At 44.4% G+C, this 24,049-nt stretch overlaps 1 protein-coding gene across 1 annotated transcript; it reads right to left on the bottom strand.

Moving 5' to 3' along the window:
• Positions 1-4,189: 4,189 nt before the first annotated feature.
• TEKT3 (tektin 3) lies at positions 4,190-22,435 on the bottom strand. The gene is made up of 7 exons (XM_024217635.2): positions 21,857-22,435; positions 21,068-21,151; positions 13,073-13,143; positions 11,786-11,929; positions 9,408-9,630; positions 7,535-7,689; positions 4,190-4,454 (listed from the first exon to the last, which is right to left on the bottom strand). Exons 1-7 carry the CDS (start codon positions 22,433-22,435, stop codon positions 4,238-4,240), a joined length of 1,473 nt encoding a protein of 490 aa, XP_024073403.1. The 3' UTR covers positions 4,190-4,237.
• Between the last annotated feature and the right edge of the window lie 1,614 nt (positions 22,436-24,049).

Below are 24,049 nucleotides of genomic sequence, written 5' to 3' on the forward strand. Positions count from 1 at the left end.
AGGCTGCCATCGGGCATAGGGGCACCAGTTTAATAATACTGCATAGGGCCCCATAAATCCTAAGGACAGCCCTGCTAAAATTTTCAAATGTGGCTACAGGTTGCCTCTATTTTTGGGTGCCCGGTTTAAGACACCTTAGAGGGAGGGGCCTGATTCTCAGGAGAAGACACTCAGTACTTTCAGAATATCAGGCTCCAATATAATGTCTTGAGTTGGGCACCTACGGATCAGGATAGCAAAAATCACTAGACACTTTGGAAAGTCTGAGGTAAGGAAATGCTGGCAGAACAACTTACTACAAAGGAACATATGGACACAGCACATAACTGGTAACCAGGGGAGTTCATGGAAGCTAAAAGTCTAAATGAGGTCAGCCACAGATTTATTTCTGGATCAGGAGGGGAGTCAGGCGTCTGGTGACACAGCAAGAAGGTGGGAGTACAATAAACCGAGAAAGGGCAGGCATCTTAGGCTAGACAGCCTCTTCTGGTTCCTAAGATGCCATGTTCTTAAAAGGAAGCTGCTGTCTCCAACAGACTCAGCCCTGAAGCTCCAAGTTACAAATAAAGGAGAGGAATCCTATTTTTAGTCTGCATGACACCAAAGTCCTGGTGCAAAAGGTCATCAAGAACAATTACTTCCTGTATTCTGTTATGAAGGGAGAACCTGCCAAGATGCAGAGGTTATGGGATGGGAGCCTGCCACAGATTTGAGCTCTGGGACCCTGCTCGGGGAACAGTGGGGGGCTCACAAGCTACAAACTATCTCCATAGTCTAGAGCAGTGTTTCTTAACTTTTTGATACCAGGGACCGGCTTGCTGCCTTCCTAAACTGTGTCAAGGAGATCTCATGGACTGGTCATTGAGAAACACTGGTCTAGAGAACCACAAACATTGGTAGCACAGTCTGGGTTTATCTGTGCTGTTGCCACTGAGAAGGAAACCACTGGAGGACGTTAGCACAGAATGTCCCCCTCCAAAGATGCCCTCACGCAGAGCCAGAAACTCTGATTGGGAGAAGAGCAGAATTTTGAAGTCAGAATTTTCAAAGCAATCTAAGTGACTTAGACACACAACTCCCACTGGATTTCAGTGAGATTTGGGTGCCTAACTGCTTTCGTCTTCTTTGAAAATCCGCCCCAAATTAATAACCCCGAGCTTTCAAAAATGAATTGCATTACAGAGGTAGGCAATGACAACAGAAGCAATGAGCCATAGGAAGGCATCCACAAGCCATTGCATGGGAAGACGTGTCCACAGTAACTTGAACAGGTTGAATAAATAGAATGAGATGGGGTGATTTTCTGTTCATGCTCAGTTTCTCGTGATAGTCTTAATAGTAAGCATAAAAATGCTTTGATAGCACTTAGCTCTGTTCTGATAGTTCATCAGGGTCACGTGGTTAAAGTGAATAAAATACCTTATGAAGCTACCATTAAGTGACACATATAGCACTGCATCCCATGGTTCAGGCACTAGCCTAGGACTTCAGAGATCTGGGTTTAATTCCCTGCTCTGCTCCAGACTCCCTGGATGACCTCCTTGGGCATGTTACTTAGGCCCAGATTCCCAAAGGTGTTGAGGCTCCTAACTCCCATTACTTTCAAGGTTAGGTGCCCAAATACCTTTGAGGATCTGTGCCTAAGTTTCCCATCTGTACCGTAGGGATAATGGCACTTCCCTGCCACACCAGGATGTTTGGAGGATAGACACATAAAAGATTGTGAGGTGCCAGATAATATGGTAATGAGGAACTGATAAATACTCCATGTCTAATGATAAGGTGCTGTAAAGAAAGCCATCCATACAAACCTTGCTCACCCCCACTAATAACCAGGATGTTCACTGCAAGTTAGTGAATCTTGTAAATTAGCAGGTATGCAAGCAATAAATGCATCACCTAAAGCGTTTTCATAGAATACCAGGGTTGGAAGGGATCTCAGGAGGTCATCTAATCCAACCCCCTGCTCAAAGCAGGACCAATCCCCAGACAGATTTTTGCCCCAGATCCCTAAATGGCCCCCTCAAGGATTGAACTCACAACTCTGGGTTTAGCAGGCCAATGCGTTTTGCTCCTTTATTTGATGTGTTGAATTTTAATCAAGTGTGATAAAGCTCCAAAGTACACCAGCAAATCTTCCGTAGTACACTTAGTAAAAGTACGATGCTGAAGGATAAGTACTGGGAGACCTTACTACAGCACTCACTATTAAAGCTTTGCAGAGAAGCGTGAGAGTACTGCCTTTTCTGTACAAGTTTTAGTGTGTGCTGGTTAGCAAGACTCTATTGTCTTTGTATTTCATTGCATCTGGCAGATGAAACCTTTATCTGGCTCAGACCTTTATGAAACTATGCACTTCATTGTTTTGTTCTTGACAGCGGAGGAAGGTTACAAGATCTTCTGAGGTTTAAAATTTGAATATTTCCTTTTGTGCCTTATTTCAGACTCTGCCAATTCTTCTGCTCTTCTCTAGCATATAAGGGTGAGATACTCAATTGCAAACTGGAACAATGGGCCCAGATGTATCCCATTAAAGTCCACGAGAATTCTTCCAGAGACTTCAATGGGAACAAGATTGTGTTCTAAAGATGTGAGTGGATTTACTTTATACACTGGCGTAAATCAGGAGTGAAAAGAGTTGCACCAAATATAAAGCTGGAGTAAGATCAGGATCAGCCCCAATGAAATTCACATTTTTCTTTAAAAAAATAGAGTATAAGAAATTCAATAAAATATCACAAGGCCAAGTCCAGCCCTCCAACCCACACACCCATTGCTCAATTTCACCTGACTCCTCTCTTGCTTACACCAGTGTAACTGTTGATGTCCGTGGAATCACTCCAGATTTACATCACTATGGGACGTGTATCCGGGCTGTTGATTTCAATGGGCATTGTGCCTGAATTTGGACCATATTTTTTGTCTGATTCCTGATTTTAATTGAAATGCTTTTATTTTAATTTTATTTTATTTTTGGCAGTTTAAAGGAAAACTTGATGCATTATCAGGTGACTTAAAAGCAAATATAATGTCATTATTTCAGATAGGAACCTTGGGAAACATTTTCAAAAGCATCTAAGTGATTTAGGAGCCTCAGTACAATTTTCAAAGTGATTTAGGCACATAGGGTTAGATTTTTAAAGGTATTTAGGCCTCAAAAGAGGTAGACAGGAGCCTACTGGGATTGTCGAAAGAACATAAGTGCTTAATACCTATTTAAATAATTGATTTCAATGAGAGTTTGGTGCCTAACATTCTTAGGTGCTTTTGAAAATCTCACTAGGCACCTCTTAGCATCTTTAAATGCATAAATGCCTTTGAAAATCTTGGGATCCCAAGTCTCATTGAAAGTCAATGGAAATTGGCTCCTAAGTCACTTAGGACCTTTTGAAAATGTTACCCTACACTCGTAAAGTGCCTACTATTGTGCATATGATAGCACTCTTCAGAGCTGCAAAGCCTAGTGACCCTAATTATAGGTGCTTGAGGATATCTCACCTATGTAAGCAGGATTATATAGAATTCTAGACAGGGAAGATAGTTTTGTAAAGTCTGTTTACTCGAGTAGATGAATGGTACACATTGGGAAGGCTCCTAGGATTCACAATAATTTGTAAAAACAACGAGGAGTCCTTGTGGCACCTCAGAGACTAACAAATTTATTTGGGCATGAGCTTTTGTGGGATAAATTTGTTAGTCTCTAAGGTGCCATAAGGACTCCTCATTGTTTTTACTGATACAGACTAACACGGCTACCCCTCTGAAACTTGTCACAATAATTTTTGTTTACCCTGCTGCATGCCTAAAAATACATCATCAATATCAACACCTAATTACTCTAATTGCCGAGTATTTTTAGTTTTACTTCTGCTTTTTTTCCCCACTAGCGAGAAACAAAGGCGAGAGACTCTGCAATTTTAGATTTCTAAAATTACAGGTTGAGACGACAGGAATAATTCCCACTATGGAGTGGTATTTCTCTCAGTGTCAAACAGCACCCTTTCAGATAGTCTCTGCACATTCTATGAATAAGTAGAGCCACCAATGGGGTGGGGTGGGGGGAGTCTCCCAACACACAGTCTCACACAGAAAGTGATAATTTAATTCCTATTAGTGCATCCTGTAATACATGAAAATATAACCCCATATTATTAAAACACCGTAGTACCACCAAGGAAACCCCCTCCATATGTGCTTTCATTAATCAGTGCAGGAGCTGCTTCAGGGCTATATTGGCCTATGCGTACCCCACCAGCCTCAGAGTGTTGGGGAAGGTCTTACGCATCCCCATGCACTTCTCCTGATCAATGAACAGGGAGTTGGCTTTGACAGCCAGGTCATGCTCCAGATTAGATTTGGTGTGGACCAACATCTGCAAGGTGTCCTCTGCGTCCCTCAACCTCTGCTGAAGGTTCTGGATGGTGTCATCGATTTCATGGACTTCATTAACCAGGCTAGAAGACAACAACAAAAAAACAGAGTTAGTAGATTCTGAGAGGGAAATAGTCCCATAACTTGGCATGTTCCTGGCAAGGCATTATTTACAGGGCTTTTGGTGCCATTAAATACCATCTTGGTTACATTCTGAATGTATTACATGCACGTTTCTGACTTAAGGCTGGATCCCACTGAAGACAATGGCAGAAATCCTTTTGCCTTCAGTGGGGGTTTTTTAACAAACAAACTGCTCTCAAACTCTAGTGATACATGGAAACAACTCACGCAACAGACAGTGCCGTTTAGAAAAGTGATGGAAAGCTGTGGTTTCCTGTTCTCATTTTGTTTTTCTGGGTTTTTCCTTGCTTGCACGCGTGCGCACGCGCACACACAGTGTAAAGAGTGAAAAACAGCAGAATTTAAAAATTAAAGAGCAGAATATGAATGATGGATGAATAAAGACATTCAGGATGCCAACAGAATAGTCAGGTGAAATAATTTTAGATACAATGACTAAATAGAGTTTACAATTGTCTTGCAGATCTTTACATTGACTCACTGCAAAGATGCACTATTGTTAGTTATCTCAGCACACCGGCTGTGTTGTGATGTATTAGGTGGGTGGTGTGATGGGTTGGGACGATCTAGCATTTAGGGAGTTAGTCTGTGATTCGGGAGACCCACATTCTATTTGTAAGGGGACTCTTGTCCCCTTATTAAAACTGAGTGGGGGTGTTTTGGTTGGCTTATTCCCATGCCAAAAGAAAGGGGAAAGGTCAATGGGAAATCAGGACCCTGAGACTGACAGTCCCCAGGAACAATGGGGAGAGGCCAATGCTCCAGGTCAGCCTGATTGACAGAGCGGGCAGGTTAATCAGGGAGTCAGGAGGCCGGGGGCCGGAGTCCCGTGCTCCATGTGAGCTGGAATTGCCTGGGTCAGACAGAGTGGGGCCGAGCTAAGGAGAAAGCAGAGGTCCGAGCTGAGCTGGGGAGCAGAGCCCTGCCAGATCCAGAAGGGCCAGAAAAGCAGACCCTGTGCTGGGAGCAGGGCTGCAGCCACAGAGCCAGAGACACAGTGCCCAGGGAGAGCAGACCCTGTGCTGGGAGCAAAGCTGCAGCCACAGAGCCAGAGAAGCAGTTCAGGGGGCTGGAGGCAGAGCAGCAGCATCAGTGCTGAGGCATAGTGGAGCCGGAGCTAGAACAGTGGAGCTGGGGCTGGAGCTGGAGCAGTCTGGAGCCGGGTGCGGTAAGCAACTGGGGCCAGCCAAGGGGGGATCCTGAGCAAAGGGCCCAGTGCAGAAAGACACCCCCAGCCAAGGGTCCTTGCAGGCCAGACTGGGAGGGGGATCTTAACCTGACGGGGGGCTGATGCTGGGAAGAAGGGTCCCACCACCCAAAGCCCGGAGGTGTGTGGCCACCACCAGAGCAAGTGTCCAACCCACTGCATCCCTGCAGCACAGCCAGGGCCTGAGACCTACAAGGAACAGACTGTGAACTGCCTGACATTCCAGAGATACTGTTTGTAATGTTCCCTGCCACAGAGCGGGGTGATGTGTTTTCCTTTAACCTTTCCCATTTTTCCTTATTCTTTTTTAAAATGAATTGCTGATTAAATAAATTGTATGTAATGATCAGTGGGTCAGGGAGGTGTCCAGTGCAGAGAGAGCACCCCGGAGTGGGGACACCCTAGCCCCTGTCCTAGGTGACCACAGCAAGGTTGGGGGTTGAGCCCCCTAGGAATCCTGGGCCCAGCCTTGTTGGGGTTACAAGGACTCTGCCAGACAGGAGAGTGGAAGGGGAGTCCTCGGGCAGGGAGGCCTCTGCGTAAAGGAAGTGGGAGCGAGGACTCAGATCCTTTCGCTAGCCCATTTCACCGGGGTAGTGCAGAAGCCAGGAAAGTTCCCCACAATAGCAGGACCATTCCCCTGCTTACATATTCCCTGTTCTGTCACAGGCTTACTATGTGAACTTGAACAAGTCACTTAGTTTCTCTGGGACTCTGTTTTACATTTGTACAATAGAGATAACAGCATTTCTCTAACTCACATTGTCAGGCATTAGGGAGGCTCTTTGGTTAAGTCTAAGCAGCACTATTACATGAAGGACCAGACTGTGCATGATCCTTGCACAGATGGACCGAGGAAGGGTGTTTTTGTGCACAGAACTCAAGATGGACTCAGCTCTCCTGTGGTAACTGACCAGAGCAGACACTCACTGGAGTACAGTTATATGGAATACAATGCAGTCTGGGGAGCCCCCGCTGCAAGGGGGGTGCAGTCCTGCCCGTGTCAGATATCTGATAAAACCGCTGAATCAAGACTGGGGGTGAAATTCTGGGCCTAGTGAAGTGAAATGGCAAAACTCCCATTGACTTCAATGGGATCAGCATTTCATCTGAGGTTGCTATTAGGAACTGGGCTGTGGAAGCCGAAAAGCTTTAACTGGAATATCAATGAAAAGAGACAGGCCAGGGAGGAAATAATAGCCAAACCTCCTGCTGAAAGGACAGATCAGGCCCCAGCAGCACCTTTGGAGACAGACTCCAAAAGGAGGAAGACCCTAGATGCCCTCCCCAGCTCTCTTCTGGGCACTGGACTCCTTTGCAAGAGGAGGTTTAGTTTTGAAAAAGAAACAGCCAAAACACTTCCACGCTTAAAATACTGAGTATTGAAGGCCCTATCCTGTCAAGTACTGAGTGCCTTCAGCTAGTGCTGAAGTCAATGGGAGTTAAGGATGCTCTGCATCTTAAAAATAGCAACATGGCCACTCAAGAATCTTCTTTAGTGTCTCTCTTATAAGGACGGAAACCATTAATGTTCTCCTTTGGAGGTGAAAGGTTTGCATGAGGTTAGCACTACACCACACAAAGCCTAGGAAATTAGCTCACTTGCAATTGACTTTACTAGTAACGTCAGGTTTCGGGTAAGAACATAAAAATTGAGCTGTATTAACTTCTATTTGTCATCTTGCAAAACTGTGAATGCTACAGAGCTCTGACAGCACTGAAACATCGGTGGAATGGCTGGTGGCTTGTAACAACCACTGCATGGAATCATGTTGCCTTAAATATAGCAGTAAACCTGAACTCCTGCCTTACCGTAACTGGGTGGAATCCCGGCACAGCTCCACGTTTGGCCGCCGCGTGCGCTCGTCCAGGCGGGTATGGGCCACCTTTAATGGCGGCCCTTTGTCTCTGATGGCTTTTCGAATGGCTGCTATCGTCATCTCTGTTTGGAAGATTTCTTGTAGCGTCTAAGATTAAACAAAACCAACCCATACACAAATGAACATTGCTATTTAGAGAATATATTTGTGTATTTTCTCTTGCCCCCTCAAAATTCCATCACTTAGCAGGAGATCCTAAATTCAACAAGCAGCCAACATTATACCCAATACAACCTCTGTATTTTACACTACAGCTGGCTGACAGGTTTACATTTTGATCCATATTCACAAGCAAGGAGAAAGAGAGGGAAATGGCTTGCCGTGAGAATAATATTTACAAAGGTGGCATTGATATTGGGCTCTCTCCAATCCCGCTGACGTCACTGGCTCCCCTGCTAATGGCCAGAATGGGAGCAAGATCAGGTGTACACAAAACTGTAGAACTCCTGCCAACAGGGTGAGGATCTTTTTTTTAAGGCTTATCTTTAGAGAAGGTATCCGGTTAACACTGGTGATAGGACACTAAAAATCTGGTTACCACGGGATGTGGGTGTAGTTTGAGCTGGCATTGTCCAGCCAGAACTATTGCCCCTCCCATGTACAGACGCTTCCCGACTTACGCAAGGCGTTCCGGAACGGAACGCCTTGCGTAAGTCGAATTTTGCGTAAGTTGGGAACGTATCTCCGACAATTACGCAAAAAAACCCCCCAGCTTACGGAACTTTAAGTGCGGATTTCCATAAGTCGGGTTTGCATAACCCAGGTAGCGTCTGTATAAGGAACGGATTCTCACACATTTGTAGGAAAAACAAAACAAAACATCCCATTCTGGATATCAGTACTTTAACTTTTACAGTACCTTCGAGGGGCTTCCGATTTATGATGCACTGTGTTCAATACTGTATTGAACTGGGATGCACAGGCAACCAAGTTCTTTCCTTATGCTCAGCCTAGTTCCACAGGCCAACACATCTTTGTAATTTTATGGGACTGCAAAAGCACTGGAAGAAGCTCAACACACAATGTTGTAGGTTTCTCCCTCCCCTCTCCCTCAAGGATTTTAAATCCACTTCTTAGCAGGCTATGATAGAAAGACTGGCTGAATAGGCTAAAGGCAGGTTCTGTCCATTTGCTGGTTCTCTAACAGTTCAATCCATCATAAAAGTACCTCACATTTGATTTCTTTTGAGTTTCATTCCAAAAACTTAAAGCTAAATAAACCTGAAGTTAGTCCTCATTTTTCTGCCCCAACTCAAACTAACTTCTTTCCCAAGTGGAAAATGTTGGGTAAGCATGGAATGTGATTTGAGAAGGGAATGAGAACACGGGCCAATTCCTGCTGACAGTTACACCTGTGTAGCCTTATTGACAGATTTTCACACAAGAATAGATTTTGGTCCCTTCTGCTTTTTCACACCTGGTATAAGCAGTATTTCAACCAAAACAAAATGGCAACAAATAAATACATTTACATTCCCCCCCAACCCATTTTTTGACCAGCTCTATTGTGAAGTTAAAGAATCTAATCTGTGGCTCCGATTTATAAGCAACAACCTTGAGGAAAACCTAGAAAGTTCAGATTTAGGTTAGATATTAGGAAAACAGCACTGACTATATAGGTAGTTAAGCACTGGAACAGGTTACTAGGGAGGTTGTGGAATCCCTGTCATCAAGAGTTTTTAAAGAACAGGTTAGACTAACACCTGTCAGGGATGGTGTAGGTTTACTTAATTCTCCCTCAACACAGAGGGGATGGTTTAGAGGACTTCTTAGAGTCCCTTCCAGCCCTACTGTTCTATGATTACCTTAGCCAGATGTGTCTGGATCTTATTTTTGGCATCCGCTGTCTCAGAGATGCGATTAGTGAACGCGACGTTCACTCTGTTGAACTGGTTCCACATCTCATTTGCAGTCACAACCAGCAAGTTTTCAATATCATCCCTCAGTTTGGAGGAGGCAGCTCGTTCGCTCTGGGAGCGTAGAATATTATCATCTGTAAACTTGGCCCAGGACTCTGGCACAGAGATCCTGGGAAAACAAAACCAGAGGCATGCAATAGCATAATGTAGCTAAGGCTGACTACAGGCAACTGCATATTCTATTAGGGAGGAAGTTGGATTAAAATTATCCTTGCTGGAATCGGTGATCCTGACTCTGCCGCATAAAAATTAGACTATCCGGATACAGTTCATTCAGTAACGCTGATCTTCATCATTCAGACAAATATAAAGTCTGCCGTATTCATGAAGACAGCTCTGACATTTTATGCAGGCTCCACATACATAGTCTTAAATGGTGACTTTTGGATCATGTTTAAGATTTTAATAAAACCACATACACCTCTACCCCGATATAACGCTGTCCTCGGAAGCCAAAAAATCTTACCGCGTTATAGGTGAAACCGTGTTATATCGAACTTGCTTTGATCCGCCGGAGCGCGCAGCCCCGCCCCCCCCGGAGCACTGCTTTACCGCGTTATATCCGAATTCGTGTTATATCGGGTCGCGTTATATCGGGGTAGAGGTGTATTTCTAAACAGCTTGAGTATGTTCAAGCTCCAGGGGACACAAGTTACAATCAACTCACTCCAACCGGTAAGATTTATAGCAACTTCTCACTGAATAAATAGATTCATAATTCTAGGACTGGAAGGGACCTCGAGAGGTCATCGAGTCCAGTCCCCTGTCCGCATGGCAGGACCAAATACTGTCTAGACCATCCCTGATAGACATTTATCTAACCTACTCTTAAATATCTCCAGAGATGGAGATTCCACAACCTCCCTAGGCAATTTATTCCAGTGTTTAACCACCCTGACAGTTAGGAACTTTTTCCTAATGTCCAACCTAGACCTCCCTTGCTGCAGTTTAAGCCCATTGCTTCTTGTTCTATCCTTAAAGGCTAAGGTGAACAAGTTTTCTCCCTCCTCCTTATGACACCCTTTTAGATACCTGAAAAGTATCTAAATAGTACATGTAGTTCTTCCTAGTCATTCCTATTTATTCAGAGTGAAATCCATCCCTGTGCAAAGGGCCAGAACAAGGCCGATGCAACCCTTAAATCCCAGGTAAGCCCCATTTCAGACATGCCAGCCTGCTGCACATCTCATCCACCTTCTGTGAATTTGATCAGCTTTGGGCTTCATTCATTTTGGTTGTTATTCTGCTGCTCATCCAAATTCCTCTGGCCCCAGTAGGGAGGTAATTAATTGACATTTAAAGATTAAAAAAAATCTATTCCAGCCCACGAAGTACACATGTACAAGTGAACATTAATTTACTCCTTTAGCCTTCTGCCAGCTACGGTACAACCATCCACGTACTGATTTATATCCTCATTCATTCACTGCTCTAATGAAGAGCAGAACTGTATCTCAAGATCAATGCTCTTTCTTTCACTTCGTTCCCCTTTTGTTTATATTATGCCCATTACCAGGTCTTCTTTAGGAAGCAATCAAAACCAACAGTCTTTGTCTAAGTGAAGGTTGCAATTCAGATTTAGTGGGCTGTAGATCAATTCTGACTTATATAGATATAAAATATATATAAAAATAAATGTGAAGTTTAACAACTGCATCACAGACCAATAGCTAATATATGCATGTTAAACCCAATGATGTCACTTTAAATTAAGGCTGAGATTTTTTTCAAAGCCGCCCAAGGGATTTGGACACAATCTCATTAATTTTAGTCAGTTGAGTTTCTAAATCACTGAGGCAGCTTTGGAAATCTCAGCCTGAGTGTCTCGAATTAGGCTTTACATGAACTTTACTCTTCCTTTCTTCTTCCGCCTCCTGCCTCCGTTCTACCTCTCCCGTGCTCAAACCCGCAATCTCCCTTCTTTATCATACAGGAAGGCTTATATCCTGCCCACACTGTAATCTTTTGGTTACAGTGCACTCAGAGTCATTATACACTTAAGAGACTGTACAGTTTCCACTGATTGTTAAAACGTGCGCTAAAATGACACGTGGCAGTGGTCTGTGTGGGTTGGGGGAGGGCATGTAGCAGCCCATAATAAAGGGAAAGCTGACCTCTCCTGCGAGAACCATCTCAGTAGTTTCACCCATTGTACTTGGGTGCATGGCATTTATTATGTACCTCTCCTGCAAGAACCATCTCAGTAGTTTCTATCCAGTCCTGTGTCCCATACAGCTTGAACATAATTCTCAAGATGTACTTACGTAGCATCAACCCGCTCCACTCCTCTGTAGTAACTGATGCCATCAGAAGTGTTCCTTAGATGGTGACACTTGTCATCGATCCGGTGAGCTGCTTGCTTATCACTAAGGTCTTTCTCCAGCTCGTGCTGGGCTGCCCTGTCGGATCTGTAACATGAGAAAAACCATTATTGCAGAGTAAATAATAATGAGCATAACAGGCCACATCTCCAGCTCTGGGCAGTCCTCTTCTGCACTACTCCAACAAGGCAAAGGAGACTTAAAGCTGCTCTAGCGGGTCCGAGAGATGATGAGGGGGCAGAGCTGATGTAACAGACCCTAATGGACAAATCCATGGAGTAACCCTACAAGTACTTAACACCAGAGGCCAGTTCAATTCCCAGCTAGCCCAAGAACTGGGGGGGGGGGGAACAGAAGAGCGGTTCAGAGGTACCGTTACTTATCCCATAAGCCCAGCTGACGTCAAGCACAAGATTGCTAGTATTTACTTAGCATAAAAATATAATTCAAAAGAAATGGGAAGAGTTTACTATTTCTGAATGACCCAAACAAGAAGAACATGCCTGTGAGAAGGGGATATAATGACACCTTCCACTTTTATAGCACCTTTCATCTGTGCATCCCTAAGCACCATACAAACATGGATCAATTCAAGTTGCACGAGACCCCTGTGAGCGAGATAAGTGCTATCCCTATCTTCGATGAGGAAAATGAGGCATAAGATCACATAGCAACTCAATGGTAGAGCAAGGAGTAAGAACCAAGTCTCTTGACTCCTAGTAAAGTTCTTTAGTCATTAGATGATGATACTTCCTGCAACAGAATGTAATAAATGAAGGAATGATCTGGTAGCTCCAAAATATCCCTGGCCTGTTTCATGTATCCCTTTAGAAGGGCATTTCAGGCCAGATTGTCTAAAGAGTGCAGCTTCCATTTACGCACCAAAACAAATGGCCAGATTGCCAAGAGAGCTCAGCACTTTGGGTGAACGAGCTCTTTTGGAAACCTTGCCCTAGGTCCACAGCAAATATTTCTTACCCATGGTGGAGTATCTCTCTAAGTGAAGCTACTCTTATTAAAAAAACAACACTGCATCATATCCTTTGGGTCTACACCAACTTGTTCAACAATTAGATCAAATTTAAACAAGAGCAAAGCAACTGTTAAGTGTGCGAGACATTTCTCCCCCTAAGCTGTATTTTTGAGCGGGGAGGGGATTTGCTGAGGTGTTTACATTAGAAATTAGAATATAATGCTACTAAGAAAAGTTGAGGTGAAACTCTTCCTTACGCAAGCTGGGCTATCGCCTTATCCAGGTGGCGTTTCATCCTCTCCTGACACGACTTGATGACGTCAACTTCCTGGTCAATTGACAAAAATCAAAATTCCATCAATGTCCTTGCTTATGAATTCAGGTCACTTTCATTCCGAGACCCACCCTCATGCTCCTATGTGGCCTCCTTGAACTCGGGGTTTAGGCACGCAGCAGTAACCCTGTGCTGTGCGCCTGCTACTCCTTATACCCCAAGTGAGCATGCAGGAAGTGTGGAAGGAGTAAGGAAAGCCTTGGCTTCATCCCTCCCATACTCTGGGCAGTGCAGCTGAGCCAGCACAATATGTGCACAGTGATGAGGAAGTAACTTGAGTCCTATTTTTGGCTCTGCCACTGACGTGCGGTGTGAATTTAGGCAGTCACTGCTTGGGCTCAGTAACAAATTTCTGCCACACTGGAGCAAGCTTACTCCTTCCACACTTCCTGCATGCTCACTTGGGGTATAAGGAGTAGCAGGCACACAGCACAGGGTTACTGCTGCGTGCCTAAACCCCGAGCTATGCACTGCCCCTGATCGAGGTCAGGTGGTTGTTTCACAGTCGAGCCCTACATGAAATGTTTTTGTTCACACACAATGAAACACACACTCTGCATGGATATAGCGCCTTCCAGCTGAGGATCTTAAAGGACTTTGCAGATGTTCCTTATGTATGTGGATTGTGGCTAGTCCATATGCGACAGGTAAGGTGGGGGAAGGAATAAGGTGCCCCCCCACACACATATTTGTGGGGCCTGCATAAGGGCTACTACTAAGTTGTCCCCAGTCAGGGGACAATTCACTGAAAAGGGGGTAGATAAGTGCAAAGAGGGGAAGGGAGTAGATGGAACCATGGCTCCATCCCCCTCTGTATACAGGCCAATATGTTGCACTCCTCATGGGGTGTTGCAGTTACCCCCACCAGCATAACTGAGGAGCTCTGACCAGCATCAGTCTCCCGGTGAGCTTGTCTTTGTTACAGTTGTGTTAAAACATGACTGTGAGGAGTCAAACTAGCTAACATGATGCTGAGCACGGCTTTGTGGTCAGTGTTGACAAGTTACGTTCAGCATCCTGCCAGCTAGTCCTGAGCATACCCTGATGAAGGCAAGGCCTAGACAGAATGTCTCCCAATGCTTCCCCTTTTAATCTACATGAGTTTACTCAGGCTGACCGTTCACCTGATTACCCTCTACACACTGAGGTTCGAATTTCACATTAGTCCCATGGATTTCCAACCACTGTACCCTACTTGCTATCTTTGGCAACTGATCTAATTTTCATCATTGTACTTGGGTGCCTGGCATTTATTATGTACCTCCCTGACGTATGGCAGGGATAGCTAATTCTACGATGACAGAAGAAGCATGCTCCCATGTTTCCAGCTGAACATGCCACAATGATACATAGCTATTCATAGTCAGAAATCAGGAAGATATTTTCTTTGAAGTCACACAGCCAGTAGTACAAGAGTTATGGCATTAGCATTAGCTTTCACTGCCTGAAAACTGTATTGCAAAACATTTTTCCCATGCGGACATCAATGTGGAGTCCCAAGTATAGAGACAGATTCTTAGCTGGTGTAAATCTAGTTTGCTCCCATGTCAAGCAATTGAGCTACCTCCACATACACCAGCTGAGAATCTGGCTTATTAGCTCCCAGAATGCCTTCTCCTCCTATTGTCAGAGGTGAAAGTAAGCCGTTACAGCGTACTGGCAAGAGCCAGTACACCGTGCCGGACCGGACCGGCTTCCCCAGGCTGGCAATTTAAAGGGCCCAGGGCTCCCTGCAGTGGCCGGAGCCATGGGCCCTTTAAATCGCCTCCCGAGCCCCGCTGCCGGAGCCCTGGGATAGCGGCGGCAGGGCTCTGGTGGTGATTTAAAGGGCCTGGGGCCCCAGCCGCTGTGGGGAGCCCCGGGCCCTTTAAAGCGCCGCCCGAGCTCCGCTGCCGGAGCCCTGGGGTAGCGGCGGCAGGGCTCCGGTGGTGATTTAAAGGTCCCAGGACTCCCCGCAGCGGCCGGAGCCCCGGGCCCTTTAAATCGCCATCCAAGCCCGGCTACCGCAGCAGAGCCCCATGCCCTTTAAATCACCGCCGGAGCCCTGGGGTAGTGGCGGCAGGGCTCCGGCGGTGATTTAAAGGGCCAGGGGCTCTGCTGCGGTAGCGGCGGCCGGAGCCCCGGGCCCTTTAAATTACCCCTGAGCCCCAGGGCTCCCAGACGCCTCTGCAGGTGGTAGCTTCGGGGGTGATTTAAAGGGCCCAGGTATTTAAAGGCCCTGCCTCTTCCGGTCAAAGCCATGCCTCTTCCAGTTGAGGCCACGCCCCCTGCTCAGAACTCCGGCGTACCAGTAAGTCCTTTAAGTTATTTTCACCCCTGCCTATTGTCCAGAGATAAATCACATATTACTCCTGGGGGGATTCCGCACCAAAATATTAAAAATTCTGTAAATTTTATTTCTCAAAATAATGCAATATAGTCACACCAGTTTCAATTGTTTTGGTAAGTTATTTAAACTACAACACAGAAAAAAGTCACAATAACTATTCAGCATTTCCTAAACAGATGAAAGTTAAGTTACAAACACTTGGTAACTAATACTCTGCATTCCAGTTATAATCCTGGATTTTCATTTAAATTACATTACAGAACACCAAGCAGAAAAAAAAAAGTAGAATGTCATTTTAAATTGCTCAGATGTTCACACATGAAAGTCACACTGTTCTGCTAATCATTGTCCTGGACCGGGCTAGATACTTTGGGAAGTGCTTGGTTCTGATTGTCCTGACAGTTTATTGACTGCTTAGAAAATGTTTTATTTGCCCTGAACGTCTTTTTTTTAAAATGGGCAAGTAAAATAAATCCTGAGCTGTAATCGAACCCCATTGTGCCACTTTGGCACAGGAAAAAAGTGAGAGCACATAGATCTTCCTAGCTGATTTCCGTACTGTCATTTATAAGGCTTTACATCACTCTGGCAATGTAGGGGCCTTAAAACTTTTACAGGTTTTATGCTCCTGATGGAATTGACAGAGAATGGGAACAGTTAACTAACCATAGGAACATTAACAATGTGATTATGCAGGCAGGCTGCTATATTTCTGCCTCAGGGAATGAGATCAGTTAACCATCAACAGCAACATTAACAAAATGTGTTATTGTTTTTTTGCAAAAGCTATTTTCTTTAATTTAAAAACAAAACTTTCAGTAACATGGTGCTAATATTTAATTAAGTTTTTTTTTCAATTCTCAAGAAGTTATAGACATGTTACTAGGCAGGCAGGCTGCTACATTTCTGCCTCAGAGAATGAGATCAATTAACTAGTAGGAAGAGTGCTACATTTCTGCCTTGGGGACAGAGCCTTCTTTGTGCATAAAAAAAGACCTACCCCACCTCCACGAGCCTCAGTAGCAAGTGAGAGGAAAGAGTCGCTCTCGCTTGTTGGCCAGCCCCGCCCCCTGATGGTGATCAACGTCTCCCCCGCAGGCACGTACCCCCAGCCCCTCTCCCCCGGCAGTGATTTGCGTCTCTGAGGCTGTTCAGAACAGTAATATGCGGGCCATATGAACTGGGAGCGCAGAATTCTGTCAGGAGTAACCCTTTTATTCTGGATCCATAGAACACGGCTGGATTCTTTTAACTTTGATTGATAGAAATCTCCTTGTTTCATTGAACTCCCCAATCTGTCTCACTTGGCTTATACTTCGATTGTAAGCCCCTTGGGGCAGGGACCATCTTGTTGTTCAGTGTTTGTACAGCACCTAGCACAATGGGGTACTGTACTAGGGCTCCTAGGTGCTACTGCAATACAAATTCTTTCTAACTTATGCTATTGCCTTTAACTCAATGAAAGGAGAAGAAGGGCCTGTGTTGCCAACTCTTGTGATTTTGCAGGAGGTTCGCAATATTTGCTATGTTTCTGAAAGCCCCAGCTCCTAGAGGCAGGTGATTAGGTTTGAATCTAAAATTTTATAGTTTTTCAAGTTCTGACCCCTCATGGTAGTGGAGGAAAGCTGGAAAACATGAGCCAACTGCTCCGCAATCCTCAAAACTCAGAAGATAATAAAAAGAACTGAACCTCGATTTTTTTTTTTTTTTTTTTTTTTTTTAATACAAGCTCATGACTTTTGGGGACCTGACTCATGAGGAAAAAAATTCTCTCAATGAGCAGTTCACTCGCAGTACCTGGGGCTGCAGTTTCAGTCATGAGGCCTCTGCAATCACTCCCTATTTCACTGAACTTTTGGATTAGGATTCTACCTTCATTGCAATCATAGTGTTGTTTGATTTTTACACCACAAATATAATATAAAGGAACCACACAGGCACAGTGGGGTGCACACAACCATGTTTAATAAACATCCATCAACATACAAAGCCTAGCTGTACACATACACTGCTGCTCTGGCAGGGTGCTGATGGCTACTGAAACACGAAACACAGAGAGCACCGCTAGAGGACTCACAAACTATTTAAAGAGCTACTTCCCAATTCTGATGCACTATAATAAGGGGACACAGCTATTCAGTGGTTAAATTTTCAGTGTGACTTTCTCTGTTAGGAATGTGTTGTTTCCTTATGATGAAAGCGTTCCCCAGAAACAGTATGGCTGTGTGCTATTTGCCTATATAAGGTGACATTCACCGAGGAACAAGCGACCAAGTGGTTTGGCCAATATTGCATGGTCTACAAAAACATACCTGGGGTTTGTGCTCTGTGTGGATTGGCAGGAGCTGGAAACACTATGAAAATGGACTCTCAGTCACTAGGCTGGTCCAGATTACACTGATGTCAATGGGAGTTTTTCCACTTATGTTAATCATGGCAGTTGAATTGGAACTTTAGGGTGAAATCTTGTCCCCATTGAAGCCAACAGCAAAACTCCCACTGATTTCAATGGGGACAAGAGTTCACCCTTAGGTTGGAATTTTCCACAGAATTCAGCACTGGCCTAAATGAAGCCAACAGCAAAACTCCCACTGATTTCAATGGGGACAAGAGTTCACCCTTAGGTTGGAATTTTCCACAGAATTCAGCACTGGCCTAAATGAAGACAATAGCAAACCTCCAATTGACTTCAATGGGAATAAAGTTTGGCCAACTCTAAGCTCTTTCTGAAAATCCAGCCGATAACAGGACTTCTCTATAGAGAGACAAGGCTGAGGTAATATCTTATATAACTTCTGTTGGTGAGAGAGACAACAGAAGTTGGTCCAATAAAAGATACTACCTCACCCACCTTGTCTCTCTCTAATATCTTAGGACTGACATGGCTATAACTACACTACATTGGACCTCCTACAAGTATGCCATGGTGCAGCTACCTCATATGTCTCTCCAGAAGCCAATTACCCACTTTTCCTGTGTCAGACAGACCTTCTCTTCATGCTGGGTCCTGGCCTCTTGTGAGCTTCTTTATGTAATGGACAGTGGGGGACAAATGCACAAGCTTTCTAAAGAAGTTCCGCTTGCAGGTAGAGACCAGCCCTGGAAGATTTCAACCCTAAAGATGAAAATCTTCGAGTACTGGAGTAAGTGGGTTACAACAGGAACTTGTGATGTTGCACTCCATAATTTTTTTTATGGAAATATGCTTATGAGTGTAAATATGATGTAACTGGAATATGCTTTATGCAAAAGGTCTCTTGTAAGGTATCATTACAAAGCTTATAATCTACTGAGTGTGTTCATCCTATTTGTATAAAGGTATCATTCTTGTATCTGAAATTAGGAATATGAAGTATAACTCTGAGGTCCTATTGTAAATCCTTGGGCCATTAATGATGGTTTAGAATCTTGATGGCTCCCATTGACTAGGACAACTGACTGTAAATGGCTCTGTTTACCTGCAAGCCTGCCTGTGTATGTAATGAAAAATGAGGTCTTACAGTGACATGTGACCATGTTACGTGATACTGGAATCCATCTTAAACCTGGTGCTTTTCCATTTAGAAGGAGTGGGGACCCAGAGAGACAAAGGATTCCCACCTTGTGCCGAAGCTATAAAAAGGGGGTAGAGCAGGACAAGGGGGGTCCCAGTCATGAGAAAGCCCCTGCTTTTCACCTAAAATGCCTGCTGGAACTAACAAGGACTGTACCAGGGGAAAGGATTGGGCCCAGACTAGGAAGGAGTCTAGTCTGTGAAAGAAGCTTATTGGAATATCTCTGAGGGTGAGATATTATCTGTAATCAGTTTCTTAATGTATTAGGCTTAGACGTACATGTTTTGTTTTATTTTGCTTGGTAACTTACTTTGTTCTATCTGTTATTACTTGGAACCACTTAAATCCTATTTTTTATACTTAATAAAATCACTTTTGTTTATTGATAAACCCTGAGTAAGTGATTAATACCTGGGGGAGCAAACAGCTGTGCCTCTCTCTCTATCAGTGTTATAGAGGGTGGACAATTTATGAGTTTACCCTGTATAAGCTTTATAGAGAGTAAAATGGATTTATTTGGGGTTTGGATCCCATTGGAAACTGGGTGTCTGGGTGCTGGAGATAGGTGACCTGCTAAGCAGTTTTTGGTTAAAGTCTGCAGCTTTGGGGGCGTGGCCCAGACCTGGGTCTGTGTTGCAGCAGGCTAGCATGTCTGGCTTAATAAGGTAGGGTTCTTGAGTCCCAAGCTGGCAGGGAAAACGGGCTCAGAGGTAATCTCAGCACATCAGGTGACAGTCCCAAGGGGTTCTCTGTGACCGAACCCGTCACAGAACTAATCTGCAACCTTAAGTACAGCAGTTCTTAGTGGAGTAGCTACTACCCTCCTTATCCCACTGGTAGTTAGATGTATTTAGTCTCTGTTCTGTTGTCTGAAGGAAAATGTCTTGTATAACTGATTTGGTATGTTAACTAAAAACAAGTAATATTATTAGTGGGTGGGGGCCAACATAAAGAAGCCTTGTCATCCAACCTCATCAGATATCTGTATTAAAATGGTTGGTAAAATGTTCTGGTGACTCAGAGTTAGCGCTGAAGGTGCTCAGAAACTGCACAACAGGATGGATGGACGGACAGAGGGGTGTGTAAAAGGCGAGATAGGATAGAGCAAGCCTGATCTAAAGCCTACTGCAGTTGCAGTCAATGAGAGTTTATTGATTTCAGTGGCCTTTTGGCCAGGTCCTTAGTTAGTATGTTTTATGCTTTGCTTAATAGATAGTTATTGCTGCTGGATCAGCCTCTCCCATGATAAAACCTTCAGGAAAGGAGCTGTCCTATTGTCATTCATGCTGGAATGCGCCTTGATGCCTGCCCCAAAACCTGGAAGATCCCCAGCACTCCACAGGAGGTCAGACTATCCTCATAGAGGCTCCATTCCTCTGAGCTGGCACTGCGCCACCAGTTGCCCCTTGCCTTGCTAGTACAGCCACATTACCAGAAATTCCCTCTGGAAGTGGCTGGCCCCACGAGGCCCCTTAAAGAAGGATCATCATCAAGGAATGGGCCTTAGGCTGAATCCTCGTTCCTTACATCAGCTCTGCACAGAGCTGATGTGTTTCCCAGCCCTGCCCCTTCTCTCTGGCCCAGCCCCTAAGTGGATCTCCTCCGTAGAGTTGGAGGAAAGGGTGGATGGTGTTGCAGAGGCAGCTGAACCCCATTACTTCATATGGGAAGGCTGATGACTGCATGGAGAGGGTCCCCTCCATGAGTGGATCTTGGGGACAAGATCTGGACCTTAGTAAGTACACGTCTATCCCGATAAAACACGACCCAATATAACACGAATTCGGATATAACGCGGTAAAGCAGCGCTCCGGTGGATCAAAGCAAGTTCGATATAACGCGGTTTCACCTATAACGCGGTAAGATTTTTTGGCTCCCGAAGACAGCGTTATATCGAGGTAGAGGTGTATAAGGAGAAATGATGAGGACTTAGGTCATGTGTTAAAGCTACAACACCGGGTACTGTTGGTCAGCACGGAGCTGTCTTTGCAGTTAAGTGCCCCATTCCTTAGTTAGGCTGTTACGAAAAACTTACTGTCAACAGCTGTTTTTCCACATCATCATGGACTAGGTCGATTCCCATCCTCTTCTCTCGATGAAGTAAGCACTCTTGGGCTACCTGTTTGGTAAATAAATATAGCTGTCGACTATAAGGCAATCAATAAAATTACACCAGAGAACTCTGGAAAAGTTCCAATTGCTTAACGTTAGTGCTGTTCAAAGCTAGATGTTTATCACACTGCAATATTCAGTAATGGCAGTAATCTTTGCACTTAGAATGGGAATTTTTCCTTTGGAACACATATCTTCCCTTGGGTTGAGAAAATGTCATATGTGGAGAAGGGTCATCTTTTAAGACATGCAAGCCATGTCAATACAAAAGTACCTATTTGCTATATGCTGGTGTGTTACGGATAATAAACAACCAAGCTAAAATATCCAAGTGATCAAAACATAAAGGAGCACATACATCCCTGGTGTAGCACCAGTTGAACTCAGAGAAATGACTCCAGGCATGAATTTGGCTTGATCTGAGCCTTGCAATAAGACATTGTAAATTGTGACCTTAATTAGGATTTTTCATGTAGCACATGAGAAAATATTTAGTTAAGTAAATACTGTTCCTAACTGCTCAACCGGCATTGGATAGGAGATGTATCAGATGGCAAGGGCTTTGTTTATCTCCAGCTTGGCTAAGGGCCTCTTAATAAAAGACATTCAGACATAACGAGCTCAAATGAAACTTAATTAGATATTTGAATGGCTGCAGATGGAGAACTGATAGGCTATAACACATCACAGCATTTATCCATGAAACTGATACCTGGAGAGGACCTTCTGTTTCAGCCAAGGCCCTTTCCAATCGTTTCTTCATGTCTGTGAGAGCATTGGTCTCCCCAATCATCTCATCTATCTCGTGGTTGAGTTCTGATTTCCAAAATACTATATCGTTGACCCGTTCTCCCAAATTTTTGGTAGTGTCTGTTTGGGTTTTCCTTGTTTGCTGATCTTTGTCCTGGATCATGCGGGATGTGTCCACTCTTAGCCTCTCTGCGCTGTGCCGGGATGTCTCTGACTCTTTGTAATTGGTCAGGTTGGATCTGTACCAGTCATCCGGGGTATACCTGGTGAAAAGTGCTGTTCTATTGGAAACAAAGGGAAGCATCTTGCTTTGGGTTAACCCTTGGGAACTTTTGGAGAAGGGAGCCAAAGTAGGAGTGATGGCTGCTACTTTATAATAAGTGCTGGGTCGCCATGGAAGGCTCAAGCTATGGGTCAAAGAGTAGTGAGGGAACCGGTTCTTATAGCTCGATGCCATGGTGCTGATAGCTGGTAGGAAGTTAGTAGGTGTTGGTCTTGGGTGGGCGTAAGTTGCCGTTAAAGTAGAGCCTACAAGCTCCATGATGGAAAACTGCTATTCGCTTTTACTTCCTGCATAAAACAAACACAAAAAGACAGAGAATTATCTCATTTAGCAAGGTCCCACTGAGTCATAACAACACCTCTTCAATAAACACATGCAACTCATAATAAAAACACCGTGTATAATATTTGAGTATCAAAAAGACAGGCCTAAAACTCTCGAAAGCAAAGCCCTATCTCACAGTGCCCCATATATTTGGATACAGGAGGATTAAACTTTCCTAGGCCTGATCTACAGTAAAAAGTTAGTTTGACCCAGCTACGCCACTCAGGGGTGTGAAAAATCCACAACCCTCAGTGATGTAGTTAAGCCAACTTAACCGCCAGTGTAGATAGCGCTAGGTCAGTAGAAGAATTCTTCCATCAGCCTAGCTATCACCTCTTGGGGAAGTGGATTACCTACATTGATAGGAAAACTGCTTCCACTGGCGGAGGCAGAGGCGTAGCGAGCGCCCTCCGTACCCTCCGACCGGAGGGGGCCCTGCAAGGAAGGGGGCCCCTAAAAGTGGCAAAATAAATACCGCATTCCAGTTTCTGCATTGTAAGGGGCCCCGCCCGGACATATGTTCGGAGGGGGCCACGTTCTTTGTTGCTACGGCCCTGGGTGGAGGTAGTGTTTACACTGAAGTGCTACAGCAGCGCAGCGTTTGTAGACAAGCACTTAGTTATTGCTCAGTGTCACTTATTGACTTGAACCAAGGGCTATATTGTGCCATGACTTTTAAGCAGAACTCCCTACTGAGTAGAATAGGAAGTCCAGTTTACAAACTGACGGCATTACACACTCCCAAACCTTTACTACCGTCCACAATGCAGAGTTAACAGAGGTGCAGAAGCAATAGCTGTATTTTATTCTGCCTCATTTATTATCAATAGATCCTGATTCTGCAAACCCTTACATATTATTATTACTGTATTGCCCTAGTATCTAGGAGCTGCAGTCATGGGACCAGGACCCGTTGTGCTGGGAGCTGTATAAAACACAGAACAAAAAGATAGTCCCTTCCCCAAAGAACTTACAATTTAATTATAAGAGAGGAGACAACTGGAGGATACAGATACAGATTGGGGAGCCAAGGAAACCATGTGTTTTATTTTACTTATCTGAGTAACCCCATTAAAATCAACAGGGTTACTCAGATATGTGCATGCTTAATTTAAAGTAAGTGTTTGCACAATTGGGGCCTCAGGGACAAACCCACAATTTCCATGGTTTTCAGTAGGAGCAGTCTCTTTCTCATATCTATCCAGGGTGTGCAGGACAGAAACTGCACATAACTCCTAGTTCCAACATCTGCAATAGTGAGCAACAATAGACCAAGCAGAAAGTACACAAGCTCAACTTTCAGAACCTAAATGCAGTGTTGCTAAGGTGGAGCAAGGCAAGCAAACATCTTTTTTTGACTTGCAAGGAGAGAAAATTTGATGTCAAAGTCACCAACATAGAATAAATATACTGTATTTGAAAAGAGGAAAAAGAACAATTACCTGAAGGTCAGCCTTTTCACTTTTAACCATTGTTACACTTCAAAAGTCATTTGAATAAACTTTCCCCCACTGTCACCCTGGAGTGAATAACCCCACAGGAGGGTTT

The sequence above is a fragment of the Terrapene carolina genome, unplaced genomic scaffold, assembly GCF_002925995.2.
Source record: "Terrapene carolina triunguis isolate 2854851 unplaced genomic scaffold, T_m_triunguis-2.0 Scaffold192, whole genome shotgun sequence".
Lineage (NCBI taxonomy): Eukaryota > Metazoa > Chordata > Testudines > Emydidae > Terrapene > Terrapene triunguis.